We start from the raw sequence: 26,571 nt of genomic DNA on the forward strand, positions 1-26,571 counted from the left end.
GACAAGAGCAAGACTCCGCCTCAAAATAAATACATAAATAAATAAAATAAGGACTTACAAATCCAAAAATATTTACTCTATGGCCCTATACATAAAATACACCAAACTAGAGGACTACAATAAAATACACTTAGAAGAAAATATAAGGTATTTTAAAAGTATATAATTATATAAAAGTTTATATAAATAGAAAAAGTAGCCAATTATCTACTTTTCTTCTAGTGTAGCTTAAAATAGAAGCAACCCTCTCACCTTTTTTTTTTCTCAAAAGCTAAGGATACATTTTTTTAAATCATAATTTTAAAAACAGCCAGATACATTAGAAAACTGGTCAGTGACTCAGAAGTAAAAAAGAATGAACAGAATCATAGAATTTTAGAACAGGATAGGACCTTTAAAATCACCTAGTCTAGTTCTTACATTTTAGACATGAGGAAACTGAGGCCCAGACCTGGCAAGTGACTTTGTCCAAGGTCACACAGCTAATTTCCTACAAAGTTAGAATGTAACCCAAGTCTATTTGTAGGTCAATAGTGATAGGTCAATATCATAAGTAGATCAAGTGAAAGTGATAGGTCAATACTACTATATATATATATATTTTTTTCATTTTAACATGTATGGAAGTTGGAAAAATAGGACACTTCTCACACATCTACAGAAATAAATCCTTTTATTTGATAACATTCCTTTTCTTTTTAAAGATGCATACAGTACTTGTAAGCCCATGAATTCTGAAAAAAGCTATAGAAGACCTGGCACTATTTTTGAGAATTACACAACTGGGCAGCAAAACAACACCTTTATGAAGGTCAAAACATAAAGAAATAAAATTTAGTGTTTGCACACAAAAATAGGGGGGTTACATTCGACACGTTTTTTTAAATGTGCATTTAAAATGTTTAATGTTTTCTAAAACTTTGGTTGTCATGCTTTATTATAACTTGTTAAATTTCACAATTATGTAAGATAATTAAACCCAAAAGGTAAGCTAATATATGACATTAACACAGCAGCAAAAGCAAGCTAATACTGCACAATCATATTAGTGGACTGATTCAGAAATACATGTTTTTCACAAATAATATACAAACTTAGTTTCTGATAACATAGTTCAATGACTTCCACTTTATAAAATAAGGCTGAGAAATGAGACCAGAACATGATTACATAATAAAAAGTATATTTTTAATTACAATTCTAATTGTACATACAGGGCAACAAATTGTAGCTTCTATAGAATAGTGCAAATGAGCAGGACTTTTTTCAAAAATATTAAAATTGAATTCATCCCATGTGACTCAGATTTCGTGAATTATTCATGAATGATATATTTTAGGTTTTTATGTGATGGATATAAGTGGTAAGGTTGATATAGGACAGATGTGTACTCATAGGCTGCAAATAAAAATAGCCATTGACTTAATTTGCTGGATGTGAAGTGCAGGCACTGATAACATAACTTTTAGAAAGTTCCACTTGTCATCATGTAAACACTTTTGTTCATCATACAATATTTTATCAGAGATTCATAATTCATTTAAAATCGTCATATCGAGTAATTCCTCCAAACTCTTTTTGATATGTGGTGGTTGAGATGCAGCCTGATTTAACAGATTCTGACCCATCTGTGCAAAGAGTGCTTTTGATAATTTAGCTGTGGCTGTTCGTATATTTCCTCCAGCTCCAGGCAGAGAGCCACTATTTGTCATATTTCCTAAGAGATGCCATAAAACAACCAACACTTTCTGTTCTGTGGCATGCGGCTTCCTTTGATAAAGTTCCATAACAATATCTGAAACATAAAAATATAAAAAACAGTGAGGGTTTTTTCTTAATAAATAAGCCCAAGCTCTGCTAAATAAAAAGCAACTAAAATATACTAAGCTTCTTCCTTATGTCATTTGTCCTAAAAAGTTAGGCTTCTTTTCTTTTTTTTTTTTTTTTTTGAGATGGAGTCTCACTCTGTCGCCCAGGCTGGAGTGCAGTGGCGCAATCTTGGCTCACTGCAAGCTCCGCCTCCCAGGTTCACGCCATTCTCCTGCCTCAGCCTCCCAAGTAGCTGGGACAACAGGAGCCCGCCACCACGCCCGGCTAATTTTTTTTGTATATTTAGTAGAGACGGGGTTTCACCGGGTTAACCAGGATGGTCTCGATCTCCTGACCTCATAATCCACCCGCCTCGGCCTCGAAAGTGCTGGGATTACAGGCGTGAGCTACCGCGCCCGGCCAAAAGGTAGGCTTCTTAAAAGAAGCAATGTAAGAAACCTTTCTCTCAAAGATTGGGATCTTCAAGTATGGTATTAGAATCCCATATAGAACAATTAGTTCATGCAAAAGTGGTAAGGAGAGAAAATGAACCCAAATTCATCTTGATGTTTTCCAAATATAGTGAAACAGAAATGTACACAGTTTTAACCCATGGACCTTTTATCAAACATGATTTTGAAATAGCAGTTTTCTATAAGAACCAAATTTGATTTTAATGTATTTTTATTTTTCCCATATTATTTCTTTTTTTTTTTTTTTTTTTTTTTTTTGAGATGGAGTCTCGATATGTCGCCCAGGCTGGAGTGCAGTGGCGCGATCTCGGCTCACTGCAAGCTCCGCCTCCCGGGCCGACGCCATTCTCCTGCCTCAGCCTCCCGAGTAGCTGGGACCACAGGCGCCCGCCTCCGCGCCCGGCTAATTTTTTGTATTTTTAGTAGAGACGGGGTTTCACCGTTTTAGCCAGGATGGTCTCGATCTCCTGACCTTGTGATCCACCCGCCTCAGCCTCCCAAAGTGCTGGGATTACAGACGTGAGCCACTGCGCCCGGCCATATTATTTCTACTAATGTAACCAAGTACCCTATTTTTAAGGGTTTTTTTCCTCCTCCTTTTGTGGCCCTTTGTATTAACGTTTTAGTAATGAAATAATAAATTTTGCTTTCCTTCTTTCTACTAGATACTCCTTTGTATTGCTAGCCTATCTAAGTATGTTTGCTTAGAAGTTCCAGAGACTGGGCTGGATGCAGTGGCTCATGCCTGAAATTCTAGCACTTTGGGAGGGCGAGGTGGGTGGATCACTTGAGGTCAGAAGTTCAAGCCCATCCTGGCCAACATGGTGAAGCCCCATCTCTACTAAAAATAATAATTAAAAAAAAAAAACTAGCCAGGCGTGGTGGCAGGCACCTGTAGCCCCAGCTACTCAGGAGGCTGAGGCAGGAGAATCACTTGAACCCAGGAGGCAGAGGTTGCAGTTAGCCAGTATTGCGCCACTGCACTCCAGCCTAGGCAACAAAGCGAGACTCCATCTCAAAAATTAAAAAAAAAAAAAAAAAAAAAAGTTCCAGAGACTCCATCTTGAGACAATTCAGGTACCTATAGAATTCTCCCTAACCAGGAGATTACTTCAAGGCTGTGGTGCCAATTTACAACCCAGTCCAGCCTGAGACAGCACTGGCCCATTCACCATATGGAGCAATAACTCAAGATAAGTCATAAGAACAAATCATGTAGAACTGTACTGCCTGGCCCACTGCATGCCCTCCATGCAAACCTTCTCCTTCTTAAACCCTAGCATTTTGCCTGAGAATTCTGAAGCAGTTTTGTTAAGGCAGGAGCCTGAACCACCTGCCAACTGCTAACTTTGGAAAATAAAGTCACTTTCCTTCCACTGTACCTCATCCTTGTTATTCAATTTTCCAAGTGGTGACTGGCTGAACCTGCATTTGGCTACACTAATAGGAAGACTGAACATTTACTGGAAAAAAAGGATAAAATTCTTTTGACAAAAATGTTTCGGGTAAAAGTCTTAAAAGGTTCTCTTGTGGATCATTACACAATTTATTTCTACTTTGTGGGTAGTTATATTAAGTTGGTAGCTATCCTAAAATTAAATTGAAATCGTTTATCAGTTTATCCTTAGTTAATAAAATATTTCTTTAGGAATTGTTACAAAGTATTTACCAGCAAGCTTTTCCGTCATATCCTGTTTTGCTTTTCCATTTAAAAACTGAGCTTTTGTGCAAAATGGCTGTAGAAGTAAGTAATTGTCTAAAAAAAAGAACACAAAGACATATGTTTAAAGAGTAATGAGCTCCTAGTTACTTTCCATTACATAGCATTGAAAAGAAAAATAATCATTTCTAGGATGCAAATGTGTAACACTTTAAAAATCTACATAATCACTATTTAAAATTTTCTATAAAACTTTAACAGGCCAGGCATGGTCACTAGCACCTGTAATTCCAGCTACTTGGGAGGCTGACGTAAGAGGATCACTTGAGCCCAGGAGTCCAAGGCTGCCTTGAGCTATGATTGCACCACTGCACCCCAACCTGGGTGACAGTGACGCTCTGTCTCTCAAAACCAACAAACCCAAACAAAATCTTAACAGAGTAATATTCTTAAAGCAAATGAGAACTAAAAATACCTCACACAGTTTTAAAGGAGCTATCATGTGGTATTAAAAAAAAAAAAAGACAAAAACAAAAACAAAAAACTGCCTGAATCTCCTAGGCATCTTATTTCAAATAATAGCATAGTTTTATCAAAAAACAGAAAAAGCACCTGGGTGTGGTGGCTCACGCCTGTAATCCCAGCACTTTGGGAGGCCAAGGTGGGAAGATCATGAGGTCAGGAGTTTGAGACCACCCTGGCCAACACGGTGAAACTCTGTCTCTATTAAAAATACAAAAATTAGCTGGGTGTGGTGGCGTGTGCCTGTAATCCCAGCTACTTGGGAAGCTGAGGCAGGAGAATCACTTGAACCAGGGAATGAGAGGTTGCAGTGAGGTGACATCATGCCATTGCACTCCAGCCTGGTAACAGAGTGAGACTCTGTCTCAACAACAACAACAACAACAAAAAAAAAAAAGAAAGAAAGAAAAAGAAAAAGGGAAGCAGTTTTTACATTTACTGAATTTTTTTTTAAAGTTTTAATTGTGAGGCCAGGCACGGTGGCTCAAGCCTGTAATCCCAGCACTTTGGGAGGCCGAGACGGGTGCATCACGAGGTCAGGAGATCGAGACCATCCTGGCTAACACGGTGAAACCCCGTCTCTACTAAAAAATACAAAAAAACTAGCCGGGCGAGGTGGCGGGTGCGTGTAGTCCCAGCTACTCGGGAGGCTGAGGCAGGAGAACGGTGTAAACCCGGGAGGCGGAGCTTGCAGTGAGCCGAGATCCGGCCGCTGCACTCCAGCCTGGGTGACAGAGTGAGACTCCGTCTCAAAAAAAATAAAATTAAATTAAAAAATAAATAAATAAATAAATAAATAAATAAATAAATAAAGTTTTAATTGTGAAATAATAATAGAAACACAGAAATTTACTAAGATTATATAGAGGTCCTGTGTACCTTCCACCTAAAGGTTTCATCTTAAATAACTACAATTGACCCTTGGACAACACAGGGGTTAGGGGAGCCAACCCCTGTACAGTTGAAAATTCGTGTTTAACTTTTCACACTCCCCAAACTGAAATACTAATAACTTACTGTTGATCAGAAACCTTACCAATAACATAAACTGTCAATTAACACATATTTTGGATGTTATATGTATTATATACTGGAATCTTACAATAAAGTAAGCTAGAGAAAAGAAAATATTAGGAAAGAGAAGAAAAATACATTTACAGTATTGTATTTGTCAATAATGCAAATTTATGTCATCTGTTTACAAGATTAGTCATCTATCTGAAGTGGTGGGCAACCACAGCTGCAGACCTCAAGCTACTCAGATATCAAGCAATTCAAATTTATCATGTCATGACTTTCCCCTGCTTATTTGGGAGCACTTTCAGCATCACTAGTGGCACTTCATATAGGTCTGATGGTGTCACTCGAGGTTTACGGTATTACACTAAACCTGATGAAAAATACTTAAGAACCATTAATTTGCATATGTTGAACCATCTTTGCATCCCTGGGATAAATTCCACTTGGACATGACAAATAATCTTTCTTTTCTTTTTTTTTTGAGATAGAGTCTCGCTCTGTTGCCCATGCCGGAGTGCAGTGGCGTGATCTCAGCTCACTGCAAGCTCCGCCTCCCGGGTTCATGCCATTCTCCTGCCTCAGCCTCCCTAGTAGCTGGGACTACAGGCACCCGCCACCATGCCCGGCTAATTTTTCATATTTTTAGTAGAGATGGGGTTTCACCGTGTTAGCCAGGATGGTCTCGATCTCCTGACCTGGTGATCCACCCGTCTCGGCCTCCCAAAGTGCTGGGATTACAGGCTTGAGCCACCACGCCCGGCCTCTTTATCTATTCTTTAAAAAAAAAATTTAATTTTTTGATACGGAGTCACACTCTGTTGCCCAGGCTGCAGTGCAATGGTACAACCTTGGCTCACTGCAACCTCCACCTCCTGGTGGTGGTTCAAGGAATTCTCCTGCCTCAGCTTCCAGAGTAGCTGGGATTACAGGCATGCGTCACCACACCCAGCTAATTTTTGTATTTTTAGTAGAGACGGTTTCACCATGTTGGCCAGGCTGGTCTTGAACTCCCAACCTCAGGTGATCTGCCCACCTTGGCCTCCCAAAAGGCTGAGATTATAGGATCATGCTCTTAGTGCTATATGTACAACTTTTCACCAAGTCCTAAGATTTTCTCATGTTATCTTGTAAAAGTTTTACATTTAAGTTGTACATTTAAATCTGTGATCCATTTTGAGTTAGTTTATTTATTATTATTTTCTTATTTTTATATTTTTTCTTTATTTTATTTCTGGATCATCTCATGCCGAATTATTGAGTTAGTTTTGTTAGCAGACCGAGGTTGAGGCAGAAAAAGAAATAAAATCAAAGATAAGGGAAAGTCAATTTAATGGAACAGAATTTAATCACTAAAAATAATTTTAAAACCATTGAGAAAATAGAAAGTTTTATGATAATATTAAGTTTAAAAACCTGAATAACTAGGATTTCAGCATTACAAAAAAAGTATGGATGGAATCAGAAAACATGAAAAGAAAGTCAATTTGAGTGCTGAAGTAAGATTTCTTACCTACATGCTGACTCAGTGCCTGAACAACATTCGTAGCAGCAGCGTAGATGCCTGGATTCTTGGAATTCAGATTGTTATCCACTATTGCTGGAATTAGCATGTTGATTATAGGAGATAAGTGGTCTCTAAGTAGAGGAATCATTTTGTGCATTGTTTCCAGAGCCACCAGATTTACTTTACTATTAGAATCATGAAGTCGAGATTTAAAAGCATCAAAAATCTGAAAATAAATTGGTAAATCATTTAAAGTAAAATAATGTTTATAGCTATTGTATTTATAATTCTCTTGGCATGTCATAATATTTCTCCTACTTTACTCAGTTTAAATATATACACAACATCCTATTTTGCTTGAACTTAGATAACAGTAACTTTATAAAAATTGGGGTACTAAATCTAAGTGTCAAATCTTCTTGTAACGAAAAGAGAAGGCCTCAAAAATTGCCCCAAAAGACATCCTAATAAAAGCTGAAAAATATGGCTCAGTAGGCAGATGACTAATTGTAAATATGATAAACATCTTGTTTTCTGGAAGGTGCAGGTTAGCTTAGCTAACTCTAAGAACTTAAGAAAAGTTTTTATCTTTTTTCACACTAGAAGTAGACATGTAAGTTTTACTGTGGAGATCTAACCTAGTTTCAGTTTAGGTTTATTATGAAAATTTTAGATGCAATTTCAGAGTTAAATTTATATATATATATATATATATATATATATATTTTTTTTTTTTTGAGGCGGAGTCTGGCTCTGTCGCCCAGGCTGGAGTGCAGTGGCCGGATCTCAGCTCACTGCAAGCTCCGCCTCCCGGGTTCACGCCATTCTCCTGCCTCCGCCTCCCGAGTAGCTGGGACTACAGGCGCCCGCCACCTCGCCCGGCTAAGTTTTTGTATTTTTAGTAGAGACGGGGTTTCACCGTGTTAGCCAGGATGGTCTCGATCTCCTGACCTCATGATCCGCCCGTCTCGGCCTCCCAAAGTGCTGGGATTACAGGCTTGAGCCACCGCGCCCGGCCTAAATTTGTATTATTATCTCTTAACCTGGTAACTTTAACAATAATTCCTTGCTCTTCAGAATCCTTAACTTTAATAAACTCAAGATATAATAAAGTGAATGCTAAACAATCCTTTAATCATGTCAGGTAAGTAAAGAGCTACTCTATGAGCTGAGACTATTCACTAATAATTTCCAATACTTATTTATTATTTTTCATGTTAAGAATAATCTTCCCAAGAGATTTATTTTTACTCAACAGATATCAGAAAATACAAGTTTCTGGCTCCCATGCCATGGTAATATGGTTCTTTTCTTCTGAAAGCTGAGACAATACCATGAGAAGTGAAGAGTAGTTATGGTATGTTTGCCAAGTATAATGCACATTACACAAACTTAAAATGAAATTTAATTAATAAATTACTACTAGAATTAACTGAACTAAATTCTGATGAAGCAAAAATAATCTATGCTCTGATACGATGAATATTAATTAATATTTCCCTTTATTTATTGTCTTCCTAAAGATAAGTACATAAGTCACTATACAGAGATTTCTTTTTTTTTTTTTTTCTTTGAGACGGAGTCTCGCTCTGTCACCGAGGCTGGAGTGCAGTGGCCGGATCTCAGCTCACTGCAAGCTCCGCCTCCTGGGTTTACGCCATTCTCCTGCCTCAGCCTCCCGAGTAGCTGGGACTACAGGCGCCCGCCACTTCGCCCGGCTAGTTTTTTGTATTTTTTTAGTAGAGACGGGGTTTCACCGTGTTAGCCAGGATGGCCTCGATATCCTGACCTCGTGATCCGCCCGTCTCGGCTCCCAAAGTGCTGGGATTACAGGCTTGAGCCACCGCGCCCAGCCTATACAGAGATTTCTAACCCATATAATGGAAAGTTTTAATATCTGTTCTAAAGCAATATCAAGTCTCTTATCTGTCTTTGCCTTTAAAAAAAATGTATTGATTAATTTAACATATATTTACTAAATGCCAGGTTCTGAGTGCTCTGAGAATATAGAAGTTTCAAGGCGCTTATCATCTTGTGGCAGGATTCAGACTAATAAATAGCTATCTTCTTACTTTGTTTCAAGGATTTTGACTTGTTCTAGTATGCTTTTAACCTAGCAAAACCCAGGCAATCTATTGTTTTCACTAAGCTTATTTTAACACTTTAGAATAATATACATATAATATGTAAATATATAATTTATTAATTAAATTCCATTTAAATTTGTGTAATCTGTATATATACAGTGAGAGGGTATATAAAACACTAAGATTTAGAGCAATTTTTTAAACTGATAAACTTCATTTGACATAGATTTCAAATGAAAATAAATTTTTTTTTCTTTTTTGTAGAGACAGGGTCTTACTATGTTGCCCAGGCTGGACTTGAACTTTGAACTCCTAGACTCAAGAGATCCTTCTACCTTGGCTTCCCAAAGTGCTGGGATTACAGGCATGAGCCACCATACCCGCCTTAAAATTAATTTTGACAAGTCCTTACCTTCACAATGTTTCCAACAACAAGGTCTTGATTATTTTCAGTATCTGATAAAAGCTGCTTAATCCCATTAATACGATCACGAAAGTCTTTTGCATTTAATAAACCAGTTATGACTTTAAGGTACTCAGCACTTTCTAAGGAATTACGAGGGACTGATTTTCTGGTGACTTCACGAACTTCAGTTACCTCTCTAAAGTGAAAGAAAGGTGAATGTGATTTCATTTGTACTTTCCTATAAAAACTATTATACAAACATAATTTTAAAATCTCACTATGAATTCATTTTCCAAAATGCATAAAATGACCTAACCCATAGCCAAACTATCTGTGTTGGGAGTCCCCAGGATCTCCCCTGGATTTGGATATTTGCTAGGAAGACTCACAAGAGTTAGCCTCTAGTTTTACTCATGGCTAAAATTTATTACAGCAGAAGGATGCCAAACAAAATAAGCAGAGGGAAAAGGTGCATAAGTCAAAGACCAGACGAAACCAGATTTAAGCTTTTAAAGAGTCCTTTCCCAGTAGGGTCACACAGGACACAATTCCTTCAGCAATGAGTTATGACAACATATGTGAAATGCTGTCTACCAAGTAAGCTTTATTAGAGGCCTCATGTCCAGAGTTTTCACTGGGAGCTGGTAACGTAGGGACTGTCTGCCTAGGACATACCAAAATTCCAGACCCCAGAAGGAAACCAGGCCTCCAGCATAAACCATATTGTTTGCCGAAACAATTTAGGCACAGTAAACTATCTTATCAGTTAGGGCATGTTGGGAATCCTCTTGAAATCCTGGTTTCCCATGTCAGCAAAGAGCTAACCTTGCAAGCAGCCTTTTTTAGGGATAAAAGTCTCAGGACTGCAATGTTAACTTTTTTCTGAACAGGTTCCTTGCCCATTGAGATCTAGATAAATTACCTTGAACCTCTTCTCAAACCCATTCTCCGTAGAAGATTAAGTGAACCACTCTTATGAGGAATAGTTGAAATCTTTCCAAAACCTAAGTTCCCAGATGTCAACCAATGGACAATCTCTCTAAGCAGACCTTACTAAGAATAGCAGTCTCAGGCCCTGTTATGTTAACTCTTTCCTGCAAAGTATTCGTGTGAACATGCATGGGACAATGAGAAACTAGAGACCAGCAGGAATTATTATGGCAATGATAGTATTCGTAGCATATTTTTTGTGGCTATAAAGGGGTAACTCAATGTGGTAGATCCAGCTTGTCCATCCCATGGTCTGCAGGTCGCATGTGGCCCGGACAGCTTTGAATGCAGCCTAACACAAATTCATAAATTTTCTTAAAACATTATGAGATTTTTGTGTATATGTGAGTGTGTGTGTGTGTGTGTGTGTGTGTGTTTTAGCTCACCAGCTATCATTAGTGCTGGTGTATTTTATGTGTGGCCAAGACAATTCTTCTTCCAATGTGGCAAGGGATGCAAAAGATTGGACACTCCCATTTAGATGATCATCCTTTTGAAACTAAAGGGTGATGCAAAGTGACAGGTAGGTCAGTTGGTCAATCTGTCTATCTATTTTAGATACAGAGTCTCACTCTATCTTTCTATCTATCTATTTTACTTTTTTAATTTTTAATTTATTTTTGAGACAGAGTCTCACTTTGTCACCCAGGCTGGAATGCAGTGGCATTATCTTGGCTCACTGCAAGTAAGCTTAATGTAAGTATATTGTAATGTTCTTACATTAGACTTAACATGGTCTAATACTATTTGAAAGTATACTGTGAGACAGTAAAGATGTACATTATAATATTATAAAGTCTAGATCAACCACTTATAAAAGGAACAAAAAGATACAGCTAATGAAGAAGATAAATGAAATATGAAAATGCACACACACACACTCACATCCCTACCTCTCAATCAATCTTATACCAAGCACAAAAAGAAGAAAAAGAAACAGAAAATATAAGACAAATGGAAAAACACTATCAAAATGAGAGGCTTAAACCCAACCATGTGAATAACCGCTTTAAACCTAAATGGTCAAATACCCTGATTAAAAAGCAGAAATTGTTATATTGGTAATAAGACAAGACTCCAACCTGGGCAACAAATTGAGACCTCATCTGTACAAAAAATACAAAAAATTAGCTGGGTGGCAGGGTAGGGGTGCCATGGGCTTGTAGTCCTAGGTACTCGGGAGGCTAAGGTGGGAGGACACTTGAGCCCTGGGAGGTCGAGGCTGCAGTGAGCCATGATCACGTCATTGCACTCCAGCCTGGATGACAGAGCAAGACCCTTCCTCAAAAAAGACAAGACTGAGTCGCATACTGTCTAGAAAAACGCTCTTTAAAAAAACATAAGCTGAGCATGGTGGCTACACCTATAATCCCAGCACTTTGGAAGACCGAGGCTGGAGGATTACTTGAGCCCAGGAGTTGACACCAGCCTGGGCAACACAGGAAGACCCCATCTCTTTTTATTAAAAATTAATAAAATATTTTTTTAATTAAGAAGACAGACCAGAAAATACAAGCAAAATCCACAATGCATTAAGGAAAAAATTATTTTCACACTTGTTAAAATGGTAAGAAAGACTTTATTCAAGAAGGATCATGACTACTACAATAAGGGAGAACAACTGTTCTCAACTCTGACTACAGTAAAGACAGAGGGATTTATAGCCCACAACCAGAGTTGGGGGTGGGAGTCAGTGGATAGAAAATTACTAAGAGGAGACATTAAAGAGCACAAAGTTTCTTGCAAAACTGGCCTAGTAAGATGCATGCTAAAGGAAGGCCAAAGACTCATACATCGAAGGTCAGGGGGTGAGGAACTTTATCAGATATCAAGGGTGATAACATATCAAAGGAAGGAGAGATGAGCTAGCAGGATACCTTGTTAAGACGGGTTAGGCAGGCCCAAGGACAGGGTCCAAGGTCAAGGCCAAATTGAAAACAGGACTCAGAGAAGCATGTCTATAGTTTGGTCAAAAAGAATCTCTGTCGGGCCGGGTGCCAGTGGCTCACACCTGTAATCCCAGGACTTTGGGAAGCTGAGGCGGGCGGATCATAAGGTCAAGAGATGGAGACCATCCTGGTCAACATCATGAAACCCTGTCTCTACTAAAAATACAAAAATCAGCTAGGCGTGATGGCACACGCCTGTAGTCCCAGCTACTCGGGAGGCTGAGGCAGAATTGCTTGAACCTGGGAGGCAGAGGTTGCAGGGAGATCGTGCCACCGTACTCCAGCCTGGATGACAGTGCGAGACTCTGTCTCAAAAAAAAAAAAAAAAAAAAAAAAATATATATATATATATATATATATATATATTATGTTTGTCAAATGAGATACTAGTTTATAGCCACTGAAATAATCACAAGTATTGGTAAGGATGTAAAAAAACTGGAACCCTTTTACACTACTGGTGAGATGTAAAATGGTGGCACTTTGGAAAAACTTTCTGCTGGTTCTTCAAACGATTAAACATAGAGTTATCATATGATCCAGCAATTCCACTCCTACACATCCAAGAGGGCTGAAAACATGTCCACAACAAAACCAAACTGATAATGGATAAACAATGTGTGCTATATCCGTATATGGATGAATGGAATAGTATTCGCCCATAAAAAGGAATGAAGTATTGATAAATGCTATAACATGGAAGAGCCCTTGACATTTTGATTACAAAAAAAATGGATAAGCCTTAACATAAATCTAAGTATAAGAAGCCAGTCACAAAAGACCACATATCATATGATTCCCTTTATATGGAATGTCCAGAATAAGCAAATCCATAGAAACAGAAGAGAGACTGCCTAGGGCTGGGGAAGGCAAGATTGTTGAGAAATGGGGAATAACTGCTAATAAGTATGAGATTTCTTTTAAGGTGACAAAAATATTCTAAAATTATGATGACAGCTACACAACTCATTGAATATACAGATGCTCTTTGATTTGCAATGGAGTTACATCCTGATAAACCCATTTTATGTTGAAAATATCTTAAGTCAAAAATGCATTCAATACATCTAACCTACTGAACATCATAGCTTAGTCTAGCCTACCTTAAACGTGTTCAGAACACTTACATTATCCTATACTGGGGCAAATAATCTAACACAAAGCCTATTTTATAATGAATAATTTATTGAATATTATACTGAAAGTGAAAAACAGATTGTATGAATACTCAAAGTAGTTTCTACTGTACTACATGCATACTGCTTTTGCACCATTGTAAAGTTGAAAAATCATAAGTTGAACCATCCTAAGTTGGGTGCCATCTGTACTAAAAAACATTGAATTACATGCCTTAGATAGAAGAATTATATAGTAGGCGAATTACATCTCCATAACACTGTAATTTAAAGAAAAACATACCATGCAAATCTTCTATCAAAAGAAAACTAATATGGTCTATTAACATAGACTTCAAGATAAAGAATATTACCAGAGATAAAGGTACTTCATAATGACAAAAGGACCAATTTATCAGAAAGTCACAACTATCCTCAATGTATTTAAACGTAATCACAGTGGATCAAAATACATGAAGCAAAAAATGATACAACAGAAAGTATAAATAAATCCACCAATACGTTGGGGATGTCAATACTCCTATCTCAGCAATTGATAGAACAAGTAGAAAAAAATCAGTAAGATTATAGAAAACTTGAATAACAACCGACTTAACCTAACTGACATTGTGTAGAATATTACATTCAACAAGAGCAGAATGTACATTCTTCCAAGTAGATATAAAATAGTCACTAATGTAGAACACATGCTGGGCCATAAAACAAGTCTCAAGAAGTTTAAAAGAACTAGAATCCTATGGAGCATGTTCAGTGACACAGCAGAACTAAATTTAAAATCATTAACAAAATGATATTTAGAAAATCTCCAAATATTTGAAAATTAAACACACTTCTAAATAGCACCTGTATTGAAGAAGAAACCACAAGGGTATTATTCAGCATCATCCCCATACCAAATCCAAAGACATTTTAAGACAAGAAAACTAAAGACCTCATGATTATAGACACAAAAATACTCAAATAATTTTAGTAAATTAAACCCAGTAATATATTAAAAATATGACACATCATCATCACCAAGTGGGGCTAATCCAAGGAATACAAGTTACCATTTTTAACATTTAACATAATTCACAACAGCAGCCATAAACAAGGATGAGTTCATGTCCTTTGTAGGGACATGAATGAAGGTGGAAACCATCATTCTGAGCCAACTATTGCAAGGACAGAAAACCAAACACTGCATGTTCTCACTTATAGGTAGGAATTGAACAATGAGAACACTTGGACACAGGATGGGGAACATCACACACCAGGGCCTGCTGTGGGGTGGGGGGAAGGGGGAGGGACAGCATTAGGGGATATACCTAATGTAAACCACGAGTTAATGGGTGCAGCACACCAACATGGCACATGTATCCATATGTATCAAAGCTGCACGTTGTGCACATGTACCCTAGAACTTGAAGTATAATAAGAAAAAAATAGTAATTCACAATAGTAACAAAATAAAAAAAGAATTATCTTAATAGATGCTGGAATGGCATTTGAGAAAAATTCAACACCATTCATGATTAAAAACTCACAAACTAGAAGGGAACTTCATTAATTTGATAAAGAGCTTTCTATGAAACCTACAGCTAATATCATACGCAATGGAGAAATGCTGAACATTTTGTCCCAAAGACCAGGAATAAGGTAAAGATGTCTGTTATTACTTCTATTTAACATTAGATTTGATATTCTAACCAGTACAATATTAAGGTAGGAAAAATAAATCAGAAGCATACAGATTTGAAAGGAGGAAATAAAATACAAGAAGATCCTGGAGAATCATGTGCTGACAGAAAGTAAATGGATGGGGCATGTTGTAAAAGCATAGCAGCCAACCTGAAGGAACTCCTAAAGCTAGAACCATTTGAAGAGGGAAATAATGGCAGTATTCGATTATACCCCACAGAATAAAATAGAAATCCATTATCTTCACAAATATAAATGAATATTTGCATAAATAAACATATGAAGGAAATGGAACAGTTTTTCTGTAAAGAAAAAAAAAATCAACCAATGAATGTAGAAGAAATCAAGAAAACAGATCATTATTAGGCAAAAAACCATGTACTAATTGCTATAGGCAAAATCTCTCAGTGGTGGATAAAACTAGTGGGCTATGTATGATGAGAAATAGGATATTTACACAGTCTCAAAGTTTCCAAAGATATATATTAATTACAAAGGGAAAAACAGTACAGTGCCTAGCAGAAACCACCATAAGCTAATAATCAAAGTTAATGTTATCAGTAGTAAGACATAACAACATCATGTACCTTGTGATGTAATACAGTGAAAACGGTACAACATCACTTCTGTGGTATTCTTGCATAACTTCCATCTAATTGTGAGAAAATATCAGATAAACCCAACTTGAGAAATATCTATGAAATAAGTGTTTGGAAAAGGCCTCCCACACAGTATGCTCTGAATAGATATTAAGAAAGCATTTTTTAATGGGTTCCAAAAAACATTTTTTGACCAAGATATCTGATCCAGGATCTTATGAGATTATATAATATCAAGGTAGAAAAACTGCCAATTCTTATTTAGTAGGTCTGGAAGGAGCATAACATTTTGCATTTCTGGCTGGGTAAGGTGGCTCATGTCTGTAATCCTAGCACTTCTGGAGGCCGAGGTGGGTGGATCACCTGAGGTCGGGAGTTCAAGACCAGTCTGGCCAACATGGTGAAATCCTGTCTCTACTAAAAATACAAAAATTAGCGGGGTGTGGTGGCACACACCTGTAGTCCCGGCTACTTAGGAGACAGGAGAATCACTTGAACCCAGGAGGCGGAGGTTGTAGTGAGCTGAGATCTTGCTGTTGCACTCCAGCCTGGGTGACAGAGCGAGACTCCGTCTCAAAAAAAATAAAAAAAAATAAAAAAAATAAAAAAGGCCAGGCGCGGTGGCTAACGCCTGTAATCCCAGCACTTTGGGAGGCCAAGGCAGGCAGATCACGAGGTCAGGAGATCGAGACCATCCTGGCTAACACAGTGAAACCCCGTCTCTACTAAAAATACAAAAAATCAAAAAAAAAAAAAAATTAGCCAGGCATGGTGGCAGGCGCCTGTAGTCCCAGCTACTCGGGAGGCTGGGGCAGGAGAATGGCGTGAACCGGGAGGCGGAGCTTGCCATAAGTTGAGATCATGCCATTGCACTCCAGCCTGGGCAACAGAGCAATACTCTGTCTCCAAAAAAAAAAAAAAAAAAATTGCATTTCTAAAAAGCTCCTAGGTGATGCCAATGTGGCTGTTTTGTGGGCTGTACTTAAAATATCAAGGTCCCAAAGCATATATTTTCACATACATCTTTATTTTTTATAAAAGTCATTATTTTAGTTTATGAAATATTTCAAAGATATACAAATACAGAAAATATAAGAGATACCTATGTATACTATGAATTCTATGTATTCGTGTAATTTTTCAATAGAGTTTTTTTGTTTTTCTTTTTTTTGTTTTTGTTTTGCTCTGTTTTGTTTTGTTTTGAGACACTGTCTTGTTCTGTCGCCCAGGCTGGAGTGCAACGGAGCGATCTCAGCTCACTGCAACCTCCACCTCCTGGATTCAAACGATTCTCCTGCCTCAGCCTCCCGAGTACCTGGGATTACAGGGGTGTGCCACCATGCCCAGCTAATATTTTGTATTTTTAGTAGAGACGGGGTTTCTCCATGTTGCCTAGGCTGGTCTGGAACTTCTGAGCTCAGGCAATCAGTCCACCTTAGCCTCCCAAAGTGCTAGGATTACAGGTGCGTACCACTGCACCCGACCAATAGTGTTTAAAATATATTTAGGGCCGGGCGCGGTGGCTCAAGCCTGTAATCCCAGCACTTTGGGAGGCCGAGACGGGCGGATCACGAGTTCAGGAGATTGAGACCATCCTGGCTAACACGGTGAAACCCCGTCTCTACTAAAATACAAAAAAAAATTAGCCGGGCGAGGTGGTGGGCGCCTGTAGTCCCAGCTACTCGGGAGGCTGAGGCAGGAGAATGGCGTGAACCCGGGAGGCGGGGCTTGCAGTGAGCTGAGATCCGGCCACTGCACTCCAGCCTGGGCAACAGAGCTAGACTCCGTCTCAAAAAAAAAAAAAAAAAAAAAAAAAAAAAAATATATATATATATATATATATATATTTAAAGCCAGATGTGGTGGCTCATGCCTGTAATCTCGGCAGTTTGGAAAGCTAAGGTGGGAGGATCCCTCAAGCCCAGGAGTTTGAGTCCATCCTGGGCAACATGGTGAAGCACCATCTCCAAAAACAAACAATATATATGTGTTTTTATATATATAATAATGTTTATATATATATATAAGCCAGGCATGTTGGTGTGCACCTGTGGTCCCAGCTACTCCAGTGGCTGAAACAGAAGGATTGCTTGAACCCAGGAGGTCAAAGCTGTGCTGAGATGTGATCACACCACTGCACTCCAGCCTGGGCAACAGAGAGAGACCTTGTCTCAAAAATAAAGTAAAATAAAATAAAATATATTTAAAAACAGAACAAAGAGGTCATAGTAATAATTTTTAAATAAGCAAATTTTAATAGACTTTGTCATCACTAAACGAGCCCTATAAGAAATACCCAAATGGGCCCTAAACATGGAAACAAAGGTTGATATTTGCTATCATAAGAACATAAGAAAGTATAAAACTCACAGGTCATATAAAGCAATCATATAAAGGAGGAAGAGAAAGGAATCAAATGGCAACAAGACAGAATTCCACTAAACCACAAAAACAGAGAAAACGAAAGAAACAATTTATAAAACAGGTAGATAACACTTAACAATGTGACAGGAACAAAATCTCACATATCAATATTAACCTTGTATGAAAATGGATTAAACGATCTACTTAAAAGTTACAGATTGGCAAACTGGATAAAAAACATGATCCAACTATATGCTGCTTATAAAAAACTCACCCCAGCTGAAAAGACACATATAGACTAAAATTAAAGGGGTACAAAAAGATATTCTACGCTGGGCATGGTGGCTCACGCCTGTAATCCCAGCACTTTGGGAGGCTGAGGCAGATGGATCACGAGGTCAGGAGTTTAAGACCAGCCTGGCCAACAGCGTGAAACCCCGTCTCTACTGAAAATACAAAACTTACCTGGGCATGGTGGCGTGTGCCTATAGTCCCAGCTACTAGCGAGGCTGAGGCAGGAGAATTGCTTGAACCTGGGAAGCAGAGGTTGCAGTGAACTGAGATCGTGCCACTGCACTCCAGCTTGGGCAACAGAGTGAGACATCGTCTCAAAACAAAAAGAAAAAAAAGAAAAAATTCTACACAAATGGAAGCCAAAAGTGATCAGGTGTAGCTATGCTTACATCAGATAACACAACCTTCAAATCAAAAACAGTAAAAAAAAAAAAAAAAAAAAAAAAAGACAAAGAAGGTCATTATATAATGACAAGGGATGAATTCAGCAAGAAGCTATAAGAAGCCGGGCGCGGTGGCTCAAGCCTGTAATCCCAGCACTTTGGGAGGCCGAGACGGGCGGATCACGAGGTCGGGAGATCGAGACCATCCTGGCTAACCCGGTGAAACCCCGTCTCTACTAAAAAAAAATACAAAAAACTAGCCGGGCGAGGTGGCGGGTGCGTGTAGTCCCAGCTACTCGGGAGGCTGAGGCAGGAGAACGGTGTAAACCCGGGAGGCGGAGCTTGCAGTGAGCCGAGATCCGGCCGCTGCACTCTAGCCTGGGCGACAGAGCGAGACTCCGTCTCAAAAAAAAAAAAAAAAAAAAAAGAAGCTATAAGAATCCCAAATATATATGCACCCAACACTGGATCACCCAGATTCATAAAACAAATATTTACTAGACCTAAAGAAAGAGACAGCAAAACAATCCTGTTTTGATTGTGGACTTCAACATTCCACTCTCAGAACTAGGCAGATTATTGAGACAGAAAATTAACAAAGAAACACCGAACTTAAATTGGACTTTGGACCAAATGGACTTAACAAACATTTACAGAACATTCAACCCCAAAACTGCAGAATATACATCTTACTCATCAGCACATGGAACATTCTTCAACACAGACCATATGTTAGGTCACATAATAAGTCTCAACACATTTTTAAAAACTGAAAACAAATCAAATATCTTCTTAAGACCACAACGGAATAAAACTAGAAATCAATACCAAGAGGAAATTTAGAAACTATACAAATACATGGAAATTAAACAACATATTCCTGAATGATCATAGAGTCATGACAAAAATTTAAAACATTTTTTGAAGTAAATGAAAACGGAAACACAACATACCAAAACCTGTGGGATACAGCAAAATCAGTGTTAAGAGGGAAGTTTATAGCGTTAAATGCCTACATGAAAAAAGTAGAAAGCACTTTGTGAGGCTGAGACAGGAAGACTGCTTGAGCCCAAGAATTTGAGGCTGTAGTGGGCTATGATGATGCCACTACACTTCACCCTAGGCAACAGAGTGAGACCCTGACTCTCTCTCTCTCTCTATTAAAAAAAAAAAAAAAAAAGTAAAATGATCACAACTTAACATCACATTTCAAGAAACTAGAAAAACCATAACAAACCAAACCCCCAAGGTTAGCCAAAGAAAATAAGTAACAAAGATCAGATGAGAACTAAATGAAATAACCCCCCTATTCCCCAAAATACAAAGCATCAATGAATTGAAAAACTGGTTATTCAAAAAGACAAAATAAATCGCTAGCTAGCTTAAGAAAGAAGATCCAAATAAACAAAATCAGAAAGGAGACATTACAACTGATACGACAGAAAAAACAAGGGATCATCAGAGACTATTATGAGCAACTACACTTCCACAAACTAGAAAACCTAGTTTGTGGAATTCCTGGAAACATACACCCTCCCAAGATTGAACCAGGAAGAAACAGAAATCCTGAACAGACCAATGAGTAGTGAGAATGAATCAGTAAGCAAAAAAAACCCCCACAGGACAAGATGGGTTCACAGTCAAATTCTACCAAATGTACAAAAATAAATAAATAATAAAACAAAAACTTATACCAATCATCCTGAAACTTTCCAAAAATTGGAGGGGGGAATCTGCCCTAAATTATTCTATGAGGCCAGTATCACCCTGAGACCAAAACAAGGCAAAGACACAACAAAAGACAAAAGCTATAGACTAACATCCCTTATAAATATAGATGTAAAAATCCTCAACAAAATACTAGCAACAACAGCACATCAAAAAGATAAAATATCAGGATCAACTGGGTTTTATACTAGAGATGCAAGGACGGTTCAACACACGGAATTAAAAAAAATATGATATATCACACAAACATAGCTAAGGACAAAAACCATATGATTATCTCAAAGGAAGCAGAAAAAGCATTTGATAAAATTCATCATCACTTCATGATAAAAATCCTCAACAAACTAGGCACAGAAGGAACATACCTCAACATAATAAAGGCCATATACAATAAACCCACAGCCAACATCATACTAAACAGGAGAAAGTTGACAGCATTCCAAGAACTGGAACAAGTCAAAGATGCCCACTTTCGCCACTTCTATTCAACCTAGTACTGTAAGTCCTAGATAAAGTAATCATGCAAGAGAAAAAAATAAAAGGCACCCGAACTGCAAAAGTTAAATTATTCCTGTTTGCTGATGATATGATCTTATATCTAGAGAACCCCAAAGACTTCACCAAAAGACTCTTAGATTTGATAAACGACTTCAGTGAAGTGTCAAGATACAAAATCAACTTTAAAAAAATCAACAGCATTTCTATATACCAATAAGGAATAAGCTGAGAAACAAATCAAGAAGGCAATCCCACTTATAATAGCTAAAAAAGAAATAAAATACCTAGGAGTATATTTTTAACCAAGGAGGTAAAAGATATCTACAAGGAAAACTAAAAAACACTGACAAAAGAAGTTGTAGATGACACAAACAAATGGAAAAACATCCCAGGTTCATGGATCAGAATAATTAAAATGACCATCCTGCCAAAAGCAGTCTACAGTTTCAATGCAATCCCTATCAAAATACCAATATCATTTATCACAGACTTACAAAAAACAATCCTAAAACTCGTGGCTCACTGAACCTTTTTTTGGAACAAAAAAATAGCCCAAGTAGCCAAAGCAATCTTTTTTTTTTTTTTTTTTTTTTTTGAGATGGAGTCTCACTCTTGTTACCCAGCCTGGAATGCAATGGCACGATCTCAGCTCACTGCAACCTCCACCTCCCGGATTCAAGCAATTCTCCTGCCTCAGCCTCCTGAGTGGCTGGGATTATAGGCACCCTCCACCATGCCTGGCTAAGTTTTTGTAGTTTTAGTAGAGACAGGGTTTCACTATGTTGCCAGGTTGGTCTCAAAACTCCTGACTTCGAGATCCGCCCGCCTCAGCCTCCCAAAGTGCTGGGATTACAGGTGTGAGCCATGGCGTCCAGCCAGTCAAAGCAATTTTAAGCAAAACCAACAATGCTACAGGCATCACATTACCTGGCTTCAAATTACACTATAAGGCTGTAAAACCCAAACAACATGGTACTGGTCTAAAAACAGACACATACATTAATGCAACAGAATAGAGAACCCAGAAATAAAGCCACATATCTACAACCAACTGATCTTTGACAAAGCTGACAAGAACACACATGGAGGAAAGGGCAGTCTTTTCAAAAATGGTGCTGGAAAAATTAGATTGCCACATGCAGAATGAAACAATATCTCTCACCTTATATAAAAATCAACTAAATGGATTAAAGACTTAAATTTGGGACCTACATTTATAAAAATACAAGAAGAAAACCTAGGCAGTACTCTTCTGGACACTAGTCTAGGTAAATAATTCATGACTAAAACCTCAAAAGCACAGGTAACAAAAACCAACAGGCTTGGCTAATTTTTGTATTGTTTTGGTAGAGACAGGGTTTTGCCATGTTGCCCAGGCTGATCTCGAACTCCTGAGCTCAAACAATTCTGCCTGCCTCAGCCTCCCAAAGTGCTTGGATTACAGGTGTGAGCCACCATGCCTGGCCTTCCAAATCCTTGTAATGCTTTCGTTTTCTTAAGGTTTTTTTTTTCCCCTTTAACCTTAATTATGTATTACTTTACAACTAGGGGAAAAAGAAAGGCTACAAATTTTTAAAAAATTAATCAGTTGTCCAAAATAGGCCTAACATCGACAAGTTCAATAACACTAAAGCATTGCTAATGTCTAGTGCAAATAAAAGCAAGTTGCTGTAAATATATAATTGCCTTATTAAATCTAATTACCTCACACTTTCTGGATCCTAACCAAACTTTCAAAACTCCATTAAATTTTGGCAAATACCCCTGGGGTAGTTTATGAAAACATCCAAATGAGACTACTATCACTAGGGAGTAATTTATCTAATGATGAGGACTATCACATCATCTTACCTTTCAGCTAAATTGAAAGCATCTCTAGAAACAGATGATGATCTTGTATTTCCAACACTGCCAGTATGAGATCGTCTTCCTTTTGCTGAAGGAGTATCTAATGGTATGTCCCCCAAACCCTGCAAGTAAATACAAAATTAGTATGATACAAATTTTAAAACTAGTAGTGAAATAACTTACACAATGTAATTTTCAAAGTAGCCATCACTGATTTTTTAAGATGGAAAGTATTTTAATAATCTGGTATGCTTATGCTTTAAAGAGTATGAGATACATAAAACACCTTGTAATTAGCAGTAAATTAACAAAATATGTGACTAATGGGAAAATATATATTGACTTATAAAAAATGAGTTAAAAACTAAAAATCAATATGCTATATTTTGGGCTGGGTGTGGTGGCTCACGCCAGCACTTTGGAAGGCTGAGGCAGGTGGATCATCTGAGGTCAGGAGTTAGATACCAGCCTGGCCAACATAGGGAAACCCTGTCTCTACTAAAAGTACAAAAATTAGTTGGGCATGGTGGTATAATCCCAGCTACTCAGGAGGCTGAGGCAGGAGAATCCCTTGAACCCGGAGGGAGAGGTTGCATTGAGCTAAGATCGCACCACTGCACTCCAGCCTGAGCAACAGAGCATGACTCTGTTTCAAAAAAATAAATAAAATAATAATATGCTGTATTTTGTAACTACTCTTCTTGAAGCTTAAAATCTATGTAGAACATATGAACACAGTCCATAAACACTGAACACTGTTGTACCTATGCAACATTAGGAGTGTGAGAATAAACATTTTGATGAGAACTATTTAAAACCTTTCCTGCACTGGAAAGACTCACAGATATAATCTGCTTTGTTTTAGTCAGATTTTTTTTTGCATGGTTATATTAATAAGTTCTAATATGAACTAAGCTGAAATCTTCAAGTTCAATGGGCAGAAAAAAATGCTCTAAAATGTCTACTGCTACATATCTTTTTAATATTATTCCTTCATAAGTGAATCCTTAGCCCAAGGGCATCAGAGAAAAATGACATAAATTACAGTAGAAAAATTTTACTTTATTAAACATATTTTTAAAACAATATATAAATAGATTACTTTTTATATTTTATTTCACTTGGTATTCTCTGAGTCACTCACTTCACAGACATTACTGAATTCCCATTATTTACCAAGACGATAAGACATGGCACGGCTAGGCGCGTTGGCTCACGCCTGTAATCCCAGCATTTCCAGAGGCTGAGGCAGGCAAATAACCTGAGGTCAGGAGTTCAAGACCAGCCTGGCCAACATGGCGAAAACCCCATCTCTACTAAAAAATATAAAAAATTAGCTGGGCATGGTGGCAGGTGCCTGTAATCCCAGCTACTTGAGAGGTTGAGGCAGGAGAATCGCTTGAACTCGAGAGGTAGAGGTTGCAGTGAGTTGAGATCATGCCACTGCACTCTAGCCTGGTGACAGAGCAAGACTCTGTCTCAAAAAGACAAAAACAAAAACAAAGACATGGCACTTACCCTCAAGGAGCTCCCTATAAATGTTCTGCAGTGTGGTAATAGCTCTAATAGTGGAACATACAAGGTAAATAAAGCAGGGACTAAGCATGGTAAACATTATTATCCTCATTTTATAAAGTGAGAATTCTAGTTAGAGAAATGAAGAGGCATGCGTAAGTTACACAGTTGCTAACAGAGCTGTGATTCAAACCCATGTCTTGTTAACTCCAATAAGCCAAACTACATTCTACCAAACATCAAGCTTCTGTTCAATAAACATTTACTTCCAAGGCTTGACAATATGTATGTCTACTTAGTATTCTAGTTGTTGAAATGTTATTGCAGATATAGTCCAAATGATTAACAGAGAAATAATCAAATAAATAATTATTCCTATCCTTTACCTGGATGTAAAAACAAGCTTTGCTGGTGAAACCCCGTCTCTACTAAAAAATACAAAAAAACTAGCTGGGGGAGGTGGCGGGTGCCTGTAGTCCCAGCTACTCAGGAGGCTGAGGCAGGAGAATGGCGTAAACCCGGGAGGCCGAGCTTGCAGTGAGCTGAGATCTGGCCACTGCACTCCAGCCCGGGCGACAGAGCGTCTCAAAAAAAAAAAATAAATAAATAAATAAATAAATAAATAAATAAATAAACAAGCTTTGCTTATAAAGTTGTTTATAAAACAAACTTTTTCCACATACCTTTTGCTGTAAGTTTCTAACAGAGTCCTTAATATATGGCAAATCTTTAGATGGAACATACTTTTCAAGCATTTTTTCAAAGTTAGGATGACACATCATGAAGAACAGCATCTTTCGACCATAATACCTATGAGTATTTGAAAAATAGGCATACTACTTTTTAGACATTAACAAGCTCAGTTTCTGACCTTAGATGCATTGTTTTCAATAGAAAAAAAAAACAAAACAAAACTATCAAACATCAAGATTAGCATCCCTATTTTAAGTAACCACCAAAATATAGATATCCTAACTGTATAGGATGCCCTAGAGGGTACAGATGGTCCCCAACTTAAAATGGTTTGACTTATAATTTTTCAACTTTATAATACTGTGAAAGAGATATGATTCTGTGGAAACCATACTTCAAATTTTGATTTTTTCCATGGCTAGTCATATGCAGTATGACACTCTCTTGAGACGCTGGGCAGCAGCAGTGAGCTACAGCTCCCAGTCAGCCACGTGATCACCATACTCTACAATGTACTGTGTTGCCAGATGATTCTGTCCAAGCGTAGACTAATGTAAATGTTCTCAGCATGTTTAAGGTAAGGCTTGGCTATGTTATGATGCTTGGTAGGTTAGATGTATTAAATACACTTTTGGCTTCTGATAATTCCTATTCATGATGGGTTGTGGGGATATAACTTCATTGTAAGTTAAGAAGCATCTGTGACCAGGCGCAGTGGCTCACGCCTGTAATCCCAGCACTTTGGGAGGCCGAGGCGGGTGGATCACAAGGTCAGGAGTCCGAGATCAGCCTGGCCAACATGGTGAAACTCCATCTCTACTAAAAAAATACAAAAATTAGCCGGACCTGGTGGCGCACTCAGGTAATCCCAGCTGAGGATTTAGGAGGCTATTTAGGAGGCTGAGGCAGGAGAATCATTTGAATCCAGGAGGTGGAGGTTACAGTGAGCCAAGATCACGCCACTGCACTCCAGCCTGGGCAATAGAGAGAGACTCCTTCTCAGAAAAAAAAGGCATCTGTTGGGATGCTCCCATAATCCCCTTTTAAAGTCACTATCTTCAAATCCTTCTGCCACGTGTTAGATGGAGAAACAAAAGCTCTGATTCTATTTTTCAGGCACCCCAAGGTCCATATCAATGCTGGTGTTTGGAAGAACTGTGAAGTTTGTCTCTGTCGTGGGCTCCTTGCCCACTGACCATTTGCTGTCCACCTACTGGACAGATGTTCTGGCCTAAGTCAACCCTCCCTAGGTCCTGTATTTCTCACTCTCTGTTTTTCCCTAGCCAAAACTTACCAGGGTTCCGATTCTTCAAAATCCTATTCTTTACTACTGAAAATACACCCAAGGTTCGTTGATAAATTGTGGCTGATTTGTTAATAAAAACTACGTTTTTATATTTATATGAATTTTAA

The 26,571-nt window shown here is 38.1% G+C and overlaps 1 protein-coding gene across 5 annotated transcripts in view; it reads right to left on the reverse strand.

The window, feature by feature from the left end:
- Window positions 1–656: 656 nt before the first annotated feature.
- Window positions 657–26,571, reverse strand: part of TOGARAM1 (TOG array regulator of axonemal microtubules 1) — a 114,331-nt gene continuing 88,416 nt past the window's right edge. For 2 of the 5 annotated variants that reach the window (XM_071100240.1, XM_071100238.1), the window contains 6 exons: window positions 25,149–25,275; window positions 22,954–23,072; window positions 9,488–9,677; window positions 6,995–7,214; window positions 3,952–4,038; window positions 657–1,795 (listed from right to left, as the gene is read on the reverse strand). In XM_071100240.1, coding sequence (XP_070956341.1) covers window positions 1,530–1,795; window positions 3,952–4,038; window positions 6,995–7,214; window positions 9,488–9,677; window positions 22,954–23,072; window positions 25,149–25,275 — 1,009 coding nt within the window. In that variant the 3' untranslated portion in view covers window positions 657–1,529. Of the gene's footprint in view, window positions 1,796–3,951; window positions 4,039–6,994; window positions 7,215–9,487; window positions 9,678–22,953; window positions 23,073–25,148; window positions 25,276–26,571 lie in introns of those variants that run through there. The other 3 variants (XM_071100241.1, XM_071100239.1, XM_071100243.1) reach the window with 3 other exon arrangements.

The sequence above is a fragment of the Macaca nemestrina genome, chromosome 7, assembly GCF_043159975.1.
Source record: "Macaca nemestrina isolate mMacNem1 chromosome 7, mMacNem.hap1, whole genome shotgun sequence".
NCBI lineage: Eukaryota > Metazoa > Chordata > Mammalia > Primates > Cercopithecidae > Macaca > Macaca nemestrina.